Here is a 21827-nt window from a genome sequence, read left to right as displayed (position 1 = left end):
TGCTTCAACAAACTGAGCCACACAGGCCAGGGCAGCCTCTTTTGTTTTTTGTTGTTGTTAATCCTCACCTGAAGATATTTTTCCATTGATTTTGAGAGAGAATGTAAGGGGAAGAGAGAGAAACATTGATGTGAGAGAGACACAGATTGGTTGCCTTTGCTCATGCCCAAACAGGGCTGGGGATCCAGCCTGCAACTGAGATACATGCCCTTGACTGGAATCGAACCCAGGACCCTTCAGTCCACAGGCCAACCTTCTTTCCACTGAGCCAAACAGGCTAGAGCTGCATCTTATTTATTTTTATTGTTTATCATGCCTCACTTCATGCGAGTATAAATGTTTGTCTATTTTGTCTAATTTTTTCACTGCTGTGTCCCCCAAGCCCCAAAGAGTGCTTGGATGGTGCTCAGTAAGGGTCTATGGAACAAGCAATGAACTGTGCCTCCCTGAAGATGCCAGGGGCCTCGAAGAGCACCGGTAATGCGAAACACCAGAATTCAGTAAAGATAGCACATATTCATTTGGTAAGGAAAAAAAAATGATCCTGCAATATCAATTCCCGATTATAAGTCTAAGCAGACATGGTCTATTTAACTCTTATGGCACATTTTATGGGTGTAGATTTATTCATATAAAAGGTAAATTTAATATCATAATTGACTAAAGCATATTGTAAAATTGTGTAAAAAAAACAAAACGAAGTAAAGAGAAAACCAACCAACAAACCTGCAGTTAATAAATCACATTGAGTGGCTGAGCCACAGGGTGAATGTTAATAAATCAAAGGGTAAAAAGCAAAAAATATTCCTATAAATCTAATACTATTTGTAAATTACCAGTAGCAAAGATGGTAAGAACCAAGCTTTCATATTTAAGGAAGAGCATTTTCAAAGAAGTAATATAGTTCTCTTTGAGCAGCAAAATAAAATTTGAGATTACTTTTAGGCTCTAGCAGTCCATGCACTTACCTCTCTGCCTAGTTCTCAGGTTGTACTTGTATAGTGCTAACTCTACTGCAATGATCCAATACTGTACAAATCAAATACTGGTGGGCTCTTCTAACTTTATGGAAAAATTATACTAATAGATGGAATTTTCTCAAATTTAAGCTTAAAAAACAGAGTTTCTTAAACTTTTATTTATTTTTTATATAAATATATTTTTATTTATTTCAGAGCGGAAGGAAGAGGGAGAGAGAGAGAGAGAAACGTCATTGATGAGAGAAAATCACTGATCAGCTGCCTCCTGCACACCCACCACTGGGAATGGAGCCTGCAACCTGGACACATGCCCTGATGGGGAACTGGACCGTGACCTCCGAGTTCATAAATCAATGCTCAACTATCAAGTCACGCCGGCCGGGCTTTCTTAGACTTTTGACACTCATTACTATTTATACTAGAATCTGGTATAATATGGCAATGTTTTGTAGTATAAAACTAGTTTAGTCATTTTATATTTAATATGTTAATATTTCATAATGTCAGACTAATAGATTTTGAAAACTAGTCTTCCTAGTTATGTGACCTTGGGAAACTTACATAACTTCTCAGTAAAATGAAAATTAATAGTAATACTACCTCAGAAGGTTCTGTGAGGATAAAATTAGTTAGTTCATAAATAGAAAGCAAATAAACAGTGTACTGCACAAAGATAGTACTTAATAATTGCTTGCTGCTATAAAAAGTATTAGTAATACTTTACTAATTAAAGGGTATAATGACGTCTAGGGACTGCCACTGAACAATTCTAAAATTCTGTCACACATGGATCCAATTATGTATAAATAAACAACTCTGGCTGTAAAGAAAAAAACAAAAACCTCTGCAGTATTAGTTTTCTCTCCACTTCACAAATTGTTTGAGGGTTTCCCATATCTTATTTATAACATGCCAAGTTTTTACCTGTGGGCTGGAAAAATGAGATAAATATAAACTATTCTTCTATGCATCCATAGTTTTGCATTACATAACATTATATTATTAAGAGTATAGTCTTAAAAGTAGCTTTTTTCCCTCTGATTTTCCATTCTTAAAATGTTAGTGTTCCATGGTTAATACCAAAGACATTTTTCTGATGCTATTCAGTATCACTGATGTCGTAGTACATAATGCTAACATTGAAATTCACAATTTCCTTGGCAGTTAATTTTCTAAGATACAAGTAGATTTCTTCCAGTTTTTAGTTCTTGCCTGCCACTCAGCTGAATGACATGGGGCAAGCCATTTAGTACTACCAATCCTTGATCCACTCATCTGTAAAATGTAACATCTGTCCTTGCACAGTCACAGGATCACAATGGGATTCCAAAGGTGGTTTTTAAAAATCATATGCTTTTTACAAATGTAGGTTATTTAAAAAAATAATGCAGGCCATCTAAGACAAGCTAGTTAAGGCTGTTTATTTAATAATAATTTATAAGCTGCCATTCACTGTATTTTAAAATATCTGTGACTCAGCAATGAAGAAGTTATCACACCTAATAAGAGTCATTAAATAATAAATAGAGCTTCCACCAACCTGGCCATTTGCTTGTAAGCTTCTTCAGCTACTGCAAAGATATGTGGATCCATATCACCCATGTTCTGACCACTGTATGCATTTATAATATCTTCTCCATAAATAGGCAGCTGTTCATAAGGATTTATAGCTACTAGGACTATACCTGGAGAAGGGGGAGAAAAAGCAAAAGAAGAAATCAATGATATCCTAATGAGCATACTAAACTTGGTTAACTGAGAATCACAGCTAACACAAATTTCCATTTCAGTTTATATTGAACAAACAAATTGGTAAGGATCAAAATATGACACAGCCTTTGTCTCCAAACCCATTATACCTAGTCCTAAATACAGTACCAATTAAACACTGAACTAGGTTATTTAAAATAATGACAATTGGGACAACGTTAAAATAACTTTAAATATTTTTATAATATTTAAACCAAAAATTCCACTTCAAATGAAATAATCAGAGATTCATGCGAGTGTTTTTCTTTAAATTAAGATGTTTATCAAAATGTTATTCATAACAGTGAAAAGTGAAAACAAACAAAATATATAATAGAGTGATTAAATAATTTTGTTATAGCCATATGATACACTATTGTGCTACAAACATAATCATATTTTTAAAGAATATTAAAAGTCATAGGAAAATATGACACAACTATATTGAGACTGACTCCAATTTTATAACTATTTATACTCTCACATATGCACGCATAAACCAAAAGATATTGTTATTTTTCAGTGATGAGTTACATGTAATGCTTTTCTGTTTTTATACTTTTTTTGTATTTCCTTAACTTTCACAGTAGGTGTATATTTAGTCATTCACTCAACAAATATTTTTTCAGCTCCAACTATGTTTCAAGTCTAAGTTCTAGACTTACAACAAACAAAAAAAGAAATCTTTACCCTCTTGGACCTTATATTCTAGAGAGAAATTCAAACAATTCACAAGATAAATAAGAAAAAATACATATCGCCGAAACCGGTTTGGCTCAGTGGATAGAGCGTCGGTCTGCGGACTAAAAGGTCCCAGGTTCGATTCCGGTCAAGGGCATGTACCTTGGTTGTGGGCACATCCCCAGTAGGGGGTGTGCAGGAGGCAGCTGATCGATGTTTCTCTCTCATCGATGTTTCTAACTCTCTATCCCTCTCTCTTCCTCTCTGTAAAAAATCAATAAAATATATTAAAAAAGAAAAAAAAAGAAAAAATACATATCATAGGTTAGATAGTAGTAAGGAAAAGGAGAAAACTTAAACAGAAAAGGAAGATAGATACTAAACAAGGGACAAGGAGTTTATGACTTAGATGGGAGGGTAGGGCAGGGAAGGCTTCACCAAGAAGGTAACATATGTGCAAAAAAAATTAAAGTAAAAGAAAAATTAAAAAAAAACATTCAGTTAATACACAAGGAAGAAAGGGAGTTAATATCAAGGATATAAAAGATATAAATTATTTTAAAAAGAAAAGATATCTGTTCCTGTCCCAAACAGAACAGTAATGAAGAAATGGTCACCACTGAATTGAGTATCCCAAGCAAATAGAAGGAATCTAATGGAAATCTCGGATCTGAGTCTCAGAGGAGAAGGATTAGTGAAAGAAAGATAAGAAGCCAAGAAAAAAGAGGCAGGGATGAGAGAGAAAAGAAAGGTTAAGAAGAAAATAGAACCCCAGCTGGTCTGACTCAGTGGATAGAGCATCGGCACATGGAGAGAAGGGTCCCAGGTTCAATTACAGTCAAGGGCATATACCTCAGTTGCAGGCCCTAACCCTGGCCCTGGTCAGGGCATGTGTAGGAGACAACCAATTGATGTGTCTCTCTCACATTGATGTTTTTCTCTCTGTGTCTCCCCCCCTCCTTTCCACATTCTCTTTAAAAAAAAAATCAATGGAAAAATATCCTTGGGTGAGGATTAACAAAACAAAACAAAAAAGAAAGTAGAGAGAAAAAAAAGGAGAGAGAGAAAGAAACCAAAATGTACATACATGAACATGCTTAATTTCTAAGAGACATAAAAAGAATTCTGAGCTGGGTCCTTGGCAGCCAATACTATAAGGAGCAGGAGCCTAGGCAAGCAGATCAAACAGGAATAGCTACTACAAATCAAGTCAGTCCTGCATTTCTAAGTAATTGAGAAAGACACTAAATTTCCTGAACCAGCCCCAAAGATAGGTCTTCGGACATTTACTCCTCATGTTTTTAAAAGAGATGAAAATAACTGGCAAATTGGCATTAAATTTGGCATCTAATTTCTGTGGAGTGGGAGGATCCAAAAGAGGGGACCCAGTTCCTTGTATTTTGACAAAAATTATGTAAGTTCACAAAATAGCTTATTCTGCATAAAGTACAGCTAGCTATGAGCACTGGTAAATCTTTTTGATAACTTTGAAGTGAAATTGTCTCTAAGAGAAAATCCAATCACAGTCTTCCTTCCCCGTCACCATATTTCCATGGCCAAGGCCAATAGAGGAAAGAGGACAGCAAGGTACACTCACCACAATATGTATAAATAAGTTTGGAATCAATAAAGCGGACTCTGAGATTGTGGAGCACAGCAGGCTCATGAAGATAGCTGAGGGCTGTGAGGTCATTTTCACCCACAAGAATGTCAGGATTTCTTAAGTGAGGCAGTTCCTTGGTCTTTGGATCCAGACGATATTCCAAATCCTGAAAATGCACAAGATACAACATCTGGATAAATCACAGCAGTAAACGTAAAATAGGCCTGTTGCATTTTGCTTATTTCCTATTCCTATTTACTTCTCAGCTATTAAATTCATTATTTCCTTAGCACCTTCCAAAATAAGAAACTAATGCAAATGGCAAAAAAAAATTTTTTCTAAAAAAAAAGGAGAATCTTCTTTATTCACTAGATGTATATATGTATTAACAATTTTTGCTTATATAGTTTGAGCCTAGACATTTTTACCCAGTTACTGGAGCATAAGTTTTTAATCTTTATTCAAGGTATGTGGTGTTTTTTTCCTATCTTCATCTATGATGTAAAAGGCAGTATATAACAGTGGTTAAGAGTTTGGCTCTAGAGTGAGATCGACCTGGGTTCAAATTCTAAAACTAGTACTTAATTCTTTTGTGGTCTTGGGTGTGTTATCTAACCTGAATCCTTCATTTGTAAAAAGGGCATAATAGAAACTGCTTACAGGGGTGTGGTAAAAATTAAATGAGGCAATGCCTGGTGCGTGGTAAATACTTCAGAATACTGAACACCAAGGGGTCAAAGAATACCTTGAAATAAGCTATATCATATATGTACTTTTTTTAAAGATAATCCATAGCTTTTATTTGATTTTTAATGAGGTGCTTGGCCTCAAAGTTAAGAAGTACTTACTCACTTAAAGCCAAGAGAATATGACTTTATGGCAAAGCCAAGCATGGAAACTGTAACTCAACTAGGTACTAAGGGCAAATAACATGACAAGTGAATAGGAAAAAAAAAATGCAATTTAATTGTAGGGAAGGACAAGCTGGTTTTTAAAAAGTCACTTAATACTGATGAGATATACAGAGATCATATATTCAAATCTGTTTGAAATGATGCTAAATGGGGAGGAAATTTTACAACCTGCCATTCTACCTCTCTCTGCCTATTATTAGGGTACTAGAGGCCCGATGCACGAAATTCGTGTAAGAGTAGGCTTCCGCCGCCCCCACCCCGGCTGCCAGCACTGGCTTCCCTTTGGCACCCGGGACCCAGGCTTCCCTCTGGCCATTGGCAGGCACCCGGGAGCCGAGCTTCCCTCGCAGCCTCGGCTTCATCCGGAAGGTCGTCCGGTCTAATTAGCATATTTTGCTTTTATTATTATAGATAATGTCCTTCCCCAAAGCTGACTGGCCCTTGCATTGGCCCCTGCAATACACAAAAGCCACTTCCAGCGGTATGATCTCAGGCAGAACTACTTAATATCTCTGATCATTGGCTTCCTTACCTGGAAAATAGTCATAATACCACCTACTGACCCCACAGGATTGCTGTAAGAATTAACATAAGAAAATATAGCCCAAAGTGCCTAATGTGTACCTAACACATAATAGATGATCAATAAATGCTGAATAAATTAATTCCTTAGTTTGGCATTCAAGGTTCTCCTAATTTCACCTAATTCTTCCCTACCATCTTCCCAACTAACTTCCTTACCTCTGTGTTGCTCTCCTGAAATTTATCCTGCATGCTGCCACCAATGAGTCCTTTCTAAACCACAACCTGACACCCTTCCTCTGTTTATAAATATTATAGTCACTCATCGTAGCATACTAGTTGAAGCCCAAGAGTTTTAGGAAGAACACCAGGCCTTCTATGATCTTGCTGGTCCTGTACTCTCACTTTACATCCCTATCCCCTTGCTGGTCCTGTACCCTCATTTACATCCCAACAACATGGAACTTGGGTAGCTCCCCAAACACACATTGCTATGCATGCCTCCCTGCCTTTGCCTGGCTTTTCTGGATCCCTGAAATGCACTCCCCTTGTCTACTCATTCTTCAGAGAATGCCTCCCTAAACCCTTACATTCCCCAGCCCCCTGACCATCCCCGCTCTGTTCTACTTTTGTTTCCTGGCTTTAAATCCCAGCTTCTTACCTTAATACCTATATAACCCTGAGAAAGTCTTAAACTCTCAGAGCCTCAGTCTCTTCATCCATAAAGTGGCAATAATAATAGCCTCATCTCATAGGCTTATTGTGAGGATTGAATGAGTTACAGCAAATAAAGCACTTACTAAGTGCTCAATACATATTAACTGTCAGGAGAGTATTATTCATTTGGTAGTTAATCATAAACTAACCTTTTCACATCTTAGTGGTGTTGAACTGTTCTATATAGTTTTACTTTACTTAACTTTTCATGTATTTATAGTTTCCTTGTTTAAAGGAAATTAATGTCACAAAGGTTTTTAAGAAAAAAGTGTGATGTGGCCTGTCAAATTCAGTGAAAAGATTAAAAGGAGTAACACTAAAACAAATCCACTCATCCAGCAAATGCAAACAGGAAAATACAGAGACACAATTGGTTTTAAATATTTCTGGTCATGAGCAAAGTGTTTATACACACTAACTTATCAGTAAAATTTTTCAAATAATTAGTTCCAGCAAATACCAAATGGCTCCTTAGATTATATGAAATATGTTAGTTAATATCAAAACATTTTTTCTATCTTTTTAATCCTTACCTGAGGACATGCTTAGAGAGAGGAAGGGGGGGTGGAGTGGAGAGAGAAACATCAATGTGAGAGAAGCATCGATCAGTAGCCTTCTGTATGCTCCCTGACTGGGGATCAAACCCACAACCTGACTGGGAATTGAACCAGTGACCTTTAGGTGCATGGGACGACACTCAACTAGCTGAGCCACTTCAGCTGGGCAATATGGAAGCATTTTAATGCTAGCCTAAACAAAATACAGATAAACAAATGCATATTTTGGAGAATTACATCCTATATAATAAAGAGGTAATATGCAAATTGACCCTCACGCCCTCACACAGATGGCCGCCACAAGATGGCCAGCAGCGGAGGGTAGTTGTGGGTGATCAGGCAAACAGGGGAGGGAAGTTAGGGGTGACCAGGCCAGCAGGGGAGGGCAGTTGGGGGCGACCAGGCTTTCAGGGGAGGGCAGTTAGGGGCAACCAGGCCAGCAGGGGAGAGCAGTTGGGGGCGACCAGGCCGGCAGGGGAGGGCAGTTGGGGCGATCAGGCCGGCAGGGGAGGGCAGTTGGGGGCAACCAGGCCGGCAGGGGAGAGCAGTTGGGGGGGAGCCAGGCCTGCAGGAGAGGGCAGTTGGGGGCGACCAGGCCAGCAGGGGAGGGCAGTTGGGGGCGACCAGGCTGGCAGGGGAGGGCAGTTAGGGGTGACCGGGCCGGCAGGGGAGGGCAGTTGGGGGCAACCAGGCTTTCAGGGGAGGGCAGTTAGGGGCAACCAGGCCAGCAGGGGAGAGCAGTTGCAGGGGACCAGGCCTGCAGGGGTGGGCAGTTAGGGGCAACCGGGCCAGCAGGGGAGGGCAGTTGGGGGCAATCAGGCCAGCTGGGGGAGCAGTTAGGCGTTGATCAGGCTGGCAGGAAAGTGGTCAGGGAGTTATCAGGCTGGCAGGCAGGTGAGCGGTTGGGAGCCAGCAGTCCTGGATTGTGAGAGGGATGTCTGACTGCCAGTTTAGGATCGTGAGAGGGATGTCTGACTGCCGGTTTAGGATCGGGCCTAAGTCAGTTTAGGATCTGACTGCCGATCCTGAGGATCGGGCCTAAACCGGCAGTGAGACATCCCCCGAGGGGTCCCAGATTGGAGAGGGTGCAGGCTGGGCTGAGGAACACCCCCTCAGTGCATGAATTTCGTGCACCGGGCCTCTAGTGTGAATATAAATCTAGTCATAATCAATTCATAGACAAAAATAATGAATTTTTAAAGTATCTGCTATTTTCACTAACCCATTGGGATAGAAATTTGAGTTTGCCATTTTGCCATTTGTAATCAATTTAATAAATAAAAATATTAAATTGGTTCAAAATTTAAAACTTTTGAATTCCCTTCACTTTGTGCCAATGACAACAAATAAAACCAAATTCTTACCTTTCCTTCCTCAAGGTGAAGCAGGAGGACTTTGTCTCCTGGCTTGTAATCTTTGAGCAGCTCTGCTGACTTCCAAACTTCCTCAGGATCAGGTATCCACACTCTGGCAAACTGGAAAACAAAAAGAAAAAAATTGAAACTAGCAAATCAATACTATATAATAAAGAACTAACATGCTAATTACACCGAACAGCAGAACGACTGTCCAGATGACCTTCTGGATGAAGGCAGGGCTGCGAGGGCCAGCTGAGGCGGGGCTGCTAGGGCTGAGCCCCTTGCACAAATTTCATGCATCAGGCCTCTAGTTATGTTATAATGATATATAAAACATATCATGGATTTATTTATAATTAAATAATTTATGAAAAAATAATTCTTGGTCAATATAAAATTTAATTTTTAAATTAGTAGATGAAAAGTATTTTAGACCTATAGTACTGTCATACCCACATAATATAAAAAGTATGCTCTGTATTGTAGTAATAATTTCACAATATATGTAAGTTAAATCACTATGCCATACACAAACTTATACAGGGCTATATGTCAACTATATATCAATAAACTTTCAACTACAATGAAAGAATGACTTTGCTTTAAATAGTAAACTAGAAGCCCGGTGCATGAAAATTCATGCACTGGAGGGGGGGTCCCTCAGCCCGGCCTGCCCCCTCTCACAGTCCAGGAGCCCTCATGGGCAGGAGGTGACCTGGTGATCAGGGGAAGGCGACACCCCCATCACACCTCTGCTGCTGCCACTGCTGGCAGCACAAGCCTCGGCCAGCCCTGGTTATCTGAGCCTTGAGCAGCCCTGGGCAACTGGGCAGCCGACATCCGAGGCTTTCCTGCACCTCGGGCTGGTTCTAGGCGGCTTGGCAGCTGACATCCAAGGCTTGCCTGCACCTCAGGCCGGCCCTAGGCGGCTTGGCAGCCGACATCCGAGGCTTGCCTGTGCCTCGGGTCGGCCCTGGGTGGCTGGGAGGCTGAGGGTGGGTCCAGCCGCACCTTGCGCCTGCTCTTCCCCACTCCCCCCGCCTGGCTGGGCTGAAAGGACTGTGGGACTCCAACAGGGCTGAGGGGACTGGGCGCCGCCATCCTGTGGCTATGGGCACTGCCATCTTTGTGATGGCATGATGGTCAATTTGCACATTCCCTCTTTATTAGAAAGGATGCTACCTGAAAATATATTTTAGGTTAAAATGTACATATAAACCTATTTGTTCACCAAATGTGGACTTTCAAAATATAATTTTGAATCACTAGTATGGTGGCTCTGCCAGTTTCGGCAACACAGCTATCTTTTACAGCAGGATTACAATTTGAATTTTTATTGTGGTTTTCATTCTATTCTCTGCAAAGCCTTAGTGACTTCCCAGGTGCTCCTCCAGGCCATTCGAGTGAAGAGGAGAGGAAGCCTGGGACTTGGAGCCATCGCTGTTTTACATCTGGGTATCAGGAACTTTCACTGAAGAAAAGTTCTATTGCTAATGAAAAAGAAATTAGAAAGCAATACTTTACCTTCATTATTTTGTAAAGATGAGCAAAAATGGTAAAAATGTATCTTTGGCCAGCAATAAGCTTGGCTCTCGTAGCCTCAATGTCATGAAAGAAGTAGGGTCAGGGGTTCCTGAAGCAGCAGATCTTTAGCCTCAATTAGACACTCTGGACGTAAGCCAATTTTGGACTTTAGGTTAATGTTGAAGAAAAAGAACAAATTGTATATTTATATGAAAGAATCCTCCAAATACCATACTGAAAAGATGTTTCATGATTTCTTGGTTTCCTCAGGAAGGAGTCTCTCTTTAAAACATATGTACTCTAAACCCAGATGCCCATTTTTCAAGAATAAATGAAAACAACACCATCAGCATTTCTCTACTTTATTTTCTTCAGAGCTCTCATTGCTTGTTTACTTATTTATTATTTCTCTTCATTCATTAGAACATAAGCTCCACATTTGTATTATTCAACATAATATCGAGTACCTGTGAACCTGGTACAAGGCTGGGTACTTAGTATTTGTTGAAAGAATCTCAGAATAAAAGGTATCTCCTTGAATTGAATAACACAGTATGGTAAAATAAATGCACCCATTACTTTATTGTTCTCTTATCACAAACTCATGCAAACTTTTTGCCTGAACAGTTTGGAGAGGAAAGAGTACTAAACTAGGTTATGGGTTCTAGTCCCAAAACTATCATTTTTAACCTTTATTTCATGCACTTGTAAAATGGGGGTGATAAGAGTACTCATCTAGTTTATGTCAAGAGCTTACACATAGCCCTAGCCCATTTGGCTCAGTGGACAGAGTGTCGGCCTGTGGATTGAAAGGTCCTGGGTTTGATATTGGTCAAGGGCACATGCCCAGGTTTCAAGCTCGATCCCCAATAGAAGGCAGCTGATCAATGATTCTCTCTCATCATTGATGTTTCTATCTCTTCAACCCTCTCCCTTCCTCTCTGAAATCAATAAAAATATATTTTTTAAAAAGAGCTTATACACATAGAAACTTTGTGAAAAACATAAACGAATATACTATATAAGTACAATTATTAATGGTTTTCCCCATAAAAAGTGATTGCTAATGTTCTATGTCAAATGTTACTGAAATTAGTTTTATAACTTTTCCCCTAGCTACACAGCCCATAAACTGAGTACTCACTATGCACATTACTAAAAGCTTACTCATTCAATAAACATTTCTGTGTACCAACTGGTCCCACTCTGAAGCTCACTTTAGAAAGTCAGTATTTACATAACTTCCTCTGGAAGGATTTACTGGTTCTAGAAAAGATATGTAATATATGAAATACAGTGTCATAAAATTACCTACTACCCTGACTGATGAAAGCATAAAAAAGCAAAATGGGTCCAAGTGAGTTTGTAGAAGGCTGACTGACCAGCTCTAAACATGAGATTTTCAACTAAATCTAGCAAGAAGAGTCTTTGTGTTCTTTGTCAATAGCAAGCTGCAGCTTGGATTTTCACAAGTATTTTGGAAACAGTAATGGGTAAGTACTTTTCCAAAGGCTAGATTTCCAAAAACCAGGTGTTAACAGAAAGGAGAGGAAGGCTAAGTAAGGCCCTTGCACACTCCAAAGGTAAGATATTTAAACACTCCCTGACAACTTACCCTTTACCTTAACTCTATTTCTTGGGAAAGTATCCAAGAAGAAATAGGTCAGAAATCAGTCTATTATTACCACTGTCTTTTTATGGTTCTTTTCCACTTTTAATGGTGACTACAGAAACAACTATACCAGAACTGGGTCAATTTGAGAGGTATAAATACACAGTTGCTGAAACTCAGAGGAATTGCAACCTGACAATACCCCTTCCTACTGCCTCTGTCACTAACAACCCTACTTTCCACTTTTCCCCCAGACTCCCATGAAAATACACATGGCAGCCCTGAGAATAAGACTACACTTGTCCAGCCACATTCAGTGCTAAGACTGCAGGAAGAAAGACAAAAAGGCAAGGCCCCACGATCACATGAAAAATCTAGAAATGGGATATGGCAGCCAAGAAACAGGCAGGAATCAGAAATAGGGGTGGACACACATACCCGGAAGTCTGCTCAGGGGCTTCCTGTGAAACAGAAGCAGTTAGCAAAAGATAGCCCCAAACTGGACACAGCTCCCAGCAAGACAAGAGAGGGTCCAATGTCACTCTGTCAGGATTAGCCGGTAGAGGGTGAAGCTTTCCTGCAATACTCCTCATTCCCTTTTCTATTCATACTACTCTAGTTTTGTCCCTCATTATCTTGTAAGTCCCTCAAATATCTATCTCACTCATGATACCTCGGACCCTATTTGGGTTATTTATGGATCTCTCTGCCTCTTACATTGAACTCTATATCTTTAAGCCATCTTTGAATCCCCTCTAAAGTTGGCCAACTTCCTTGCCCACTGCTGGTGGGCAGCACATTTTTGTTGATGTTATTTAAGACAGAGGTAGGGCAGGGGAAGGAAAAAAGATGGGAGAACTTGCCCTGACTGGTGTTGCTCAGTTGGAACAACGCCCCATACACGGAGAGGTGGTGGTTTCGATTCCTGATCAGGGCACATACACAGGTTACGGGTTCAATCCCCAATCAGGGATTAAATCAGGCAACAGATTGATGTCTCTCTCTCTCTCTCTCTCTCTCTCTCTCTCTCTCTCTCTCTCCCTCTCCTCTCCGCTCCTCCCCTCCTCCCCTCCCCTCCCTCCCTCTCTCTTCTTCTCTCTCTAAAATCAATAAAAACATGTCCTTGGGTGAAGATTAAAAAATTAAAAAAGATGGGAGAACTTGGATGAAAGGTAGCAAAGGCAAACTTCACAGGCCTACCTCAGGAAAATTTTTATGAAGCCATAAAGATGGGGGAGGAGCCAGAGACTTAAAGAAGAGAGATTCCTGAAATAGTAGGCAAAGAAGTAGTAGGCAAAGAAAGAGCAAACATCTGGTGTAGGAACTAGTAAGAGAAGGATTTGGGATCTGAGGTACTGTCACTAAAACAAAACAAAAACAAAGCAAACAAAACACACACACACACACACACACACACACACACACACACAAAGAAACTGTAGATGAAAAGAGAAAAAAGATTTAAGCAGATAATATGAAAATGTAAAAACATACCAAAGAAGATTTAAATAATTCAAAGGAACACCTGATTAGAAAGACGGGACAAAATGGAGATGGGCTTAATTTTATAACAGTCAAATCTGAGAAAACAATGCTACCACAGATTTAAGTTGCATAATAGCTTGCGAGGAAAATAAACACCATGTATTGTTCACAATACAACTTAATGAGGCCTGGCAGGCATTGAGGAGGTAATTCGCAGGATCTAATGGGATAACACTGGAAAGGCAGGTTTGGGGGTCATGCTTGCACTAGTACTTGGCAGAAAGGGGTAGTAAGCAGTGTTGGCTCAGCCTAGCCTAGCACTCATACCTTCTCAGGGGTTACACCATCCCTGTACCCTTAAGGAAGCACCAGTCATCTTTCTTTTTGTTTCCTACCACATGACAACACTCAAGAGATCCCTGATTAGTGCTGATGACTCACTGGAAGTTTTGCTAATTTGCATTTTGTTAGTCAAGGAACTCTGAGATGCGGGCACCAAAAGCAGTTGTTGCCGATGCCTGGGACACTTTGAGAACAAGACAGCACTAAGAGAGTAAATGACAAGTTCCCGAAAATCTGACCCAACACATGTGTACATCTTTCCTAGCTCCCCTATTACACCGTAAGCAACTTGGCAACATGGAATCTGCCTTGATTCATTTTTGATATCCCATTGTGAATGTCTGCAGAAAGGAATGCCTTATGTGACAATTCAAAAAAAGCCCGTGATAAAAACTAAGTATCCTAGGAACTGAAGCAGGAGAGAAATCCTGAATCATTAATACCCCAGCCTCTGAACCCGGACATTAACAATGATAGTCCACATGGTTACTAAGTAATTCATATAACCCTTCTCGCATGTTTTGATGTAAAAAATTCAGAAACTCCTACCCTAAAGCACACAATGGGCTTTCCAGAACTTTTACACACACACACACACACACACACACACACACACACACACACACACACCAAATATTTGTTGAATGAAAGAATGATATAATGAACTCACATATACCCACCACTTGGGTCAGAAATAGAGCATCACTATTATTGAAACTCCTCAATGGAATATCTTCTTTAACATGTCATTTTCCCTCACCACTGCTGTTCTCCATGGCAAACTATGCGTTTGCTGTACCCCAAAAAAGCCCTGCTGCCTCACACTTCTGTGCCTTTGCTCTAGCTATTTCCTCCATCTGGAACACAAGCCCTCCTCGTGGTCAGCCAGCAGACTCCTGTTTATCCTTCATGCCTGTTAAAGTAGCACCTCCTCTAAGAAGCCTTTCCTGACTTATCATTTGGCACTCCATTCTCATTGTCCCCATACCTCATACAATCTTCCACTAGAACCTTATCCCACTAAATGATGATTTTGCATGCCTTCCTCCCTCTAGAGACTGTGAGCTGCTTAAGAGAAGGGGTACATCTTATTCATCCTTGCCTTTTCAGCACTTAACACAGGGCATGCCTATAATAATTTCTTAATAAACTTTTGTGATATGTATATTCTTGGCCTCAGACATTAATTACACTCTAAGAGAGCAGACTAAATGAAATATTGACAAGAGGCTCTCAGAATCTTCTGAAAAGGTCTACAATTTCCAGAAACAGAGAAAAATGTAAGCAATACTAGACAATTGAGTTATGTTGTAATCTTGGTGTGACAGAAGGAAAAAGAGACAGGCATTTAAGTAATAGAGAAGTAATGAAACATCCTTCCCTCCTCCACCACAAACTCACACTTTAATCCCTTCATAATTCACATGTGTAGAGTGAAAGCTACCCCTAACTTCTAGAACAGAGTGTCCCATCCCAATTCCCAAAACTCCTCACTCAGAAGGCAAACATGTTGTGACCACTTCCACAGCCATCTCCTGGAGCAGCAAAGGGGGAACAGATGGGAAGGAAGGTAAGCCAGAGGGTTAGGGCAGGGTAAGGAGGTCACACTAAAATGGGGAGAAAGAGAAAAGAGGGGATGGGGGTGAACACATGGTGCCTTCTGGGTAGGGTTGGAAGTGAAGAGCGAAGTGCCCTGTGGTCCTGCTGTAGCTTTACAGCAATGCAGGCTGCTATTGAGCAAAGTGACAAACACCAACCTGCCTCAGGAACCTGACACCAGTGGTGAGGAATGAGAGCTAACATCTATTAAGCACGTTCTCTGTGTTAATAGAGGCCTAGTTATTGTACATACATAATCCCATTCAATCATTACCATAACCCTATTACTAACCCATTGTAACAGATATGGAGGCTTAGACCTTAAAAGTGGTAGAGCTGGGGTCCAAATCTATATCTACTCTTTCCACTCCACCACACTTCCCCCTTATTAAAAAAGTAGATTTCATAAAGAAAAACTCTCCTCCTTCACTCCAAAAATGTTCCTCTTGGTATCATAATGGAAACAGCTATTAAACTGGTCTATGTCATCAGGTGAGACTTAGGAATATCTCATCTAGGACAATGTGTCAAAGCCACAGTAAGCAGCCTGGCATCCATCCTTCAGTATTCCAATTGGGCTCTGCCCTAGAATGAGGCTCTACCAAAAATGAGTTTAGGAAATAATAGCAAAAAAATAATTTGAGATGCCAAGGACTAAAATTTTAATAAATGAATGATTTCAGGTTCATTTACTTCTATAGATAAACAAAATAGCCCAGCAGGTGTGGTTCAGTGGTTGAGCATGGACTTATGAACCAGGAGGTCATGGTTCGATTCCCGGATTGTGAGCGTGATCCCCAGTGGGGAGTGTGCCAAAAGCAGCAGATCAATGATTCTCTCTCATCATTGATGTTTCTATCTCTCTCCTCCTCTACCTCCCTGTCTAAAATCAATAAAATATAATTTAAATAAATAAAATGATTTAAAATATTTAATTTCTTTATAACTCTTAAAGTTATCCTGCATGTACAGTAAAATGTGCATGGTTTAAAAGTAAATTAAATTCAAGTCAGTTTCCAGCAAACATTGAAATTATTTTAAATTCAAGAAGGAAACAAGAACTTTGCAAACTAATGTTTATATTTTGTCACCATCCAATAGCAAAAATTAAATAACTATTTCTCTAGAATTGAATGTGAGATGGAAGGACTATATTCAGATACTGCAGTTCTGTAATAATCCTGTAGAGATTATCTTTAGAACTAGGTCTCACTTTATAAGCATAGTCTTAAAATGCACATCAAGAAAAATTATTATTGGTCCAGGTGAGGCCATAAGCCCCTGGGTCCGGGTGAGGCCACGCGCCCCGGGGCCCAGGTGATGCTGGGTCCCAGGTCCAGGTAAGGCCGCGTGCCCCTGGGTCCGGGCGAGACCAAACCAGAGGGAGTCGGACCTGCATTACCACCATTTGTCCACCATCCAGAGCTGAAAAGTCAGTGCCGACATGTACACATAAGGAACTGGTGGACACTGAAATTGGGTCCCAAAAGAAATGTTGGTCCAGAAAGAAACTCACTACAGACTGATTCATTTGCCTGTCAGCATAACTATTATTGCTCATCTCACATTCGGTTCTTATAAGTATATTTCTAGTAACACATGATCTCACTCATCTAGGGGAAATGATGAACAACATAGACTGATGAACAAGAACAGACCCAGAAACAAGGAGGCATCGATCGGACTGTCGGGCCTCAGAGGGAGGGTAGGGGAGAGTGGGGGTAGGGGGGAAAAGATCAACCAAAGGACTTGTGTGCATGCATACGAGCCTAACCAATGGTTAAGGACAACAGGGGGGTGGGGGCATCCGTGGGGAGGGGTGTGGGATGGGAATGGGGGGATGAGGACAAATATGTGACACCTTAATCAATAAAGAAATTTTTTAAAAAATTATTATTATTTCCATCTACAATTAGCTAGTGGTATTTGAGGATAAATTACAAAATTCTAAACAAGTAAAATAATCAAAATTAAAATGGAATCACCAACAAAGAAAGGAATCATCTTCATCCCAACGCTGTTTGTTTGATTAGGATGAAGAGCACTACTAACTTTCCTTTCCTTTACTTAATTCTTGCAATAGGCTTTATAGTTGTTACTAGAGGCCCGGTGCACAAAATTCGTGCACGGGAAGGGGTGTCCCTCAGCCCAGCCTGCACCCTCTCCAATCTGGGACCCCTCTCACAATCCAGGACTGCTGGCTCCCAACCGCTTGCCTGCCTGCCTGATTGCCCCTAACTACTTCTGCCTGCCAGCCTGATCACCCCCTAACCACTCCCCTGCCAGCCTGATTGACGCCTAACTGCTCCCCTGATGGCCCAATTTCCCCTAACTGCCCTCCCCTGCTGGCCTGGTCACCCCTAACTTCCCTCCCTTGCCAGCCTGGTCGCCCCTAACTGCCCTCCTCTGCCGGCCTGATTGCCCCTAATTGCCCTCTCCTGCTGACCTGGTCACCCCTAACTGCCCTCCCCTGCTGGCCTGGTCACCCCTAACTGTCCTCCCCTGCAGACCTGGTCCCTCCCAACTGCCCTCCTCTGCAGGCCTGGTCCCCCCCAACTGCTCTCCCCTGCAGGCCTGGTCCCCCCTAACTTCCCACCCTTGCTAGCCTGGTCATCCCCAACTGCCCTGCCCTGCTGTCCTGGTCACCCCTAACTGCCCTCCCCTGCCAGCCTGGCTGCCCCTAACTGTCCTCCCCTGCAGGCCTGGTCCCTCCCAACTGCCCTCTCCTGCAGGCCTGATTCCCCCCAACTGCCCTCCCCTGCAGGCCTGGTCCCCCCCAACTGCCCTCCCCTGCAGGCCTGGTCCCCCCAACTGCCCTCCCCTACAGGCCTGGTTCCCCCCCAACTGCCCTCCTCTGCAGGCCTCGTCCCCCCGCAACTGCCCTCTCCTACAGGCCTGGTTCCCCCCAACCGCCCTCCCTTTCAGGCCTGGTCCATCCCAACTGCCCTACCCTGCTGGCCTGATCACCCACAACTGCCCTCCCCTGCTAGCCATCTTGTGGAGGCCATCTTGTGTCCACATGGGGGCAGCTATCTTTGACCACATGGGGGCAGCCATGTGTCTCTCTCATATTGATGTTTCTCTTTCTACCCCTCCCTTCCACTCTAAAAATCAAAGGGGAAAAAATACTACAAAAAAGGAAATAAAAATGCGTAGGATATACAGTGTAAGAAATAATAAAACAAACATATTTCCAATGAATCAGTTTCTCCTGATTATGACCGAAGTTACCCAATTAAGTAAAACAACTCATACTTTTCTACTGTTTTTAACACTTGCTCCCAATTTAAGTATATACAGGCCTTTGCTATAGATATCTTCCTCCTATGCAGAACATCTATCACTCTGACAAATGATTTGGTGATAAAAGAAGTCATGGGTAATTTAATTTTTAAATAAAATGTCTGAACATGGTAAATTTTGAAGAAATCAGACAATATATACATTACATGAGACAGCATAGATAAACAGACACCAGTATATAGTTCCCTCCATTTATAGCAAGTGTCTCCCTTTGTTTTGCTCCCAGCTTTGGGGACAGACAGTTCTGCTAAGATCATGGTCTGGTGCTCACCTGGGGCACATTACAGGTCTTTCATGATCTGGCCCCTGCATACTTCTCCAGTCTCACCTCTCACCATTCCTGGCCTGCACTTGACCCTACAACAACTGCAAACAGCATCTGGTTCCTCCATATCTATTTCTTTACTCACATTATCCCAAAGCTTGGCAAACCCTTTTCCCATCCTCATCACCCATTTAATGCCTTGTGTCTTTAAGAGCCCATCTTTCAGCAGCATGTGATCACTGACCTTAACAACCAACCGGAACACTCTGCCTGGCTCCTGAGACATCCCATTCCCATGGTCCCTCCTACCTTTCAAATCACTCCTTTTCAGTTTCTCGTGCCAGGTCCACCTTTCCTATCCAGCCTCTAAATGTTGGAATTGCCCAGATCTCTGAGCTGAGTCTCTTCCTCTTCTAATGTAGTATTAAGCATTCAGGCTTTAGGACCAAACTGTCTGGGTTTTATTATTTATTAGCCCTGTGGTTTTTGTGTGCCTCATCTGCAATAAGAGTCAATAATAATACCTACAACATAGAGCTATCATGAAGATTAAATCAGTTAATATAAAGCACACAGAACAGTGCTTAACACACCTAAGGCAGTCAATAAGTATTAGCTACCCTCATAAATATTAATATTATAGTTATGATTAGAGATCATTATTATTATTTTTATATCTACATTGTATCCCATCCCCTCCTGAGTTTAAATACAATTTCCCCCCAAATTTCTATCTCTAGCCCAGACCTCTGGGCTAGGTGTCTCAAACAATGTTAAATTTAAGTCTAAAACAGAACTCTTCTTCCACTGCCTTTTAAATCTGTCCTTCCTACAGTATCCCCATGTCAGTAACAGGCGTCTCTACCCAGCTCTTGGGAGAAAACTGATAGTTACCATCACCTTCTCCTGGACCCCTATATCAAATCCACCACTAAGTCCTACCTCCAATATACAGAACCAGTTCTCTCCACCTTCATGGCCACCTCTCAAATCCTAGCACCATCATTTCTCGCCCTGATGCTAGAAACAGCTATCAAGCTTTCCCTCCCCCATTCTCTATTAAGCAACCAGAGTGTTCTTTTTGAAATGGAAAAATCTGATGATGTCTCAGCCTTACTTAAAATCCTTAGTAACTGAGAATAAAACATCCACATAACCCTCTGCACCTTGTATTACTTGGCATCTGCCTCCAGAAGGTCTTGGAGAACCAGTTTCATCCCATGACAGTCCCCACTACTCCCACTGCTTAGCCCCTCTCTCCATCCCACCAAGGGCCATCTGTACTTTTTCCTTCAACAACTTACACAGCCATGCTACCTCAAGCCTCAAGGCCTTCTCTCATACTTTCTCTTAGCCTGGAACCCTTAGCCTCACTGTTGTGTTACTGATTCCTACTTACCTTTCACATCTCAGCTTAAATATCTACCACTTTGAAAGACCCTTCCTGACTTCTCCATCTAAATAAAGCCCCTCTGTTATACTTTCTCACATAATCCTGTACTTTTATTCACTACTAGAGGCCCAGTGCACGAAATCGTGTGCGGTTAGGGTCCCTAGGCCTAGCCTGCGATCAGGGCCATTTTTTGCCTGCTCGCCAGTCCCTGGCCACTGCTGCCACCACCAGCCAGCCGGTTCCCCCCGCCAGCCCCCCACCTCATAGGGACTACCAACCACCTCCCGCCTCCCACCACTCGTGAGGCACTCCGCCTCCAGCCTCCCGCCGCGTGCAAGGCGCCCTGCCTCCATGCACCTCCTGGTGACCAGTCGTTTGGTCATTTCCGTCGTGACGCCTCTTGGCCTATTATTATTATGATAAAGGACATGAGGACAGGAACTTTTGTCTATTTTGCTTAAAATTTATGTCAAGGGCTAAACGTAGTGTCTGATCTACAATAGGTGCACAATAACTACCTAATGAATAAATGAATGTCCTATTTTATCAGAGCTAAGATACCATCAATGATAAGATTCATTTTAAATGTGAAAAAACAATGTGCATGTCAGAATTGAATAAAAAGAGCAGATCATTATTGTATACATTGTTCTTAACCACATTGCTGACTCCATTCTACGTCTGTATTTTTTCCTTCTTTTCTTCTACTTTCTAAACTTTTGTCTAAAAGAAATATATGTCCTTTCTTGAAAAACAAAACAGCACTTTAAAACTTATTTATTATGGCCTCCAGAAAGCCTTCCTTAACTACCATGTTATCCTCTCATAGGCCTATCTCTTTAACTAGACTGTGACCTCCTTGAAGACGAGATCCATGATTTATCCATTGGCATCACCACCATACCTGGCCCAGTGCTTAGCAAAGTAGATGCTCAAGAGATTTAGTGGCTCCAATACTTTTCAACTATATAACCTTGAGCAAATTACCCAATTACCTTCCTGGGGGTCCTTAGTCCTCATCCATAAAACTGGTTATTAATAATATCTACATCAGGTAATTGTTATGCAGATAAATGAGATAAAGTTTAAAGACCATTACATTATATTGTCATCAACACCACCCACCTCAACCACCTCACTGTGTTTAACCTGAATTCCTTTACTGTATTCTACAAGGAATACAATTTGGTCCCTGTCCTTAGGTTAAATATCACTGAGTTATT

The 21827-nt window shown here is 41.4% G+C and overlaps 1 protein-coding gene across 1 annotated transcript in view; it reads right to left on the bottom strand.

Annotated features, from left to right (window-relative positions):
• MYO5A (myosin VA) overlaps nt 1-21827 on the bottom strand; it is a 195244-nt gene that overhangs the window by 124398 nt on the left and 49019 nt on the right. The window contains exons 2-4 of the mRNA XM_028147757.2: nt 9088-9198; nt 5008-5179; nt 2521-2665 (exon numbers count right to left, since the gene is read on the bottom strand). Coding sequence (XP_028003558.1) covers nt 2521-2665; nt 5008-5179; nt 9088-9198 — 428 coding nt within the window. The remainder of the gene's footprint in view (nt 1-2520; nt 2666-5007; nt 5180-9087; nt 9199-21827) is intronic.

The sequence above is a fragment of the Eptesicus fuscus genome, chromosome 5, assembly GCF_027574615.1.
Source record: "Eptesicus fuscus isolate TK198812 chromosome 5, DD_ASM_mEF_20220401, whole genome shotgun sequence".
Classification (NCBI taxonomy): Eukaryota; Metazoa; Chordata; class Mammalia; order Chiroptera; family Vespertilionidae; genus Eptesicus; species Eptesicus fuscus.
This window is presented reverse-complemented; position numbering and strand designations above follow the sequence as displayed.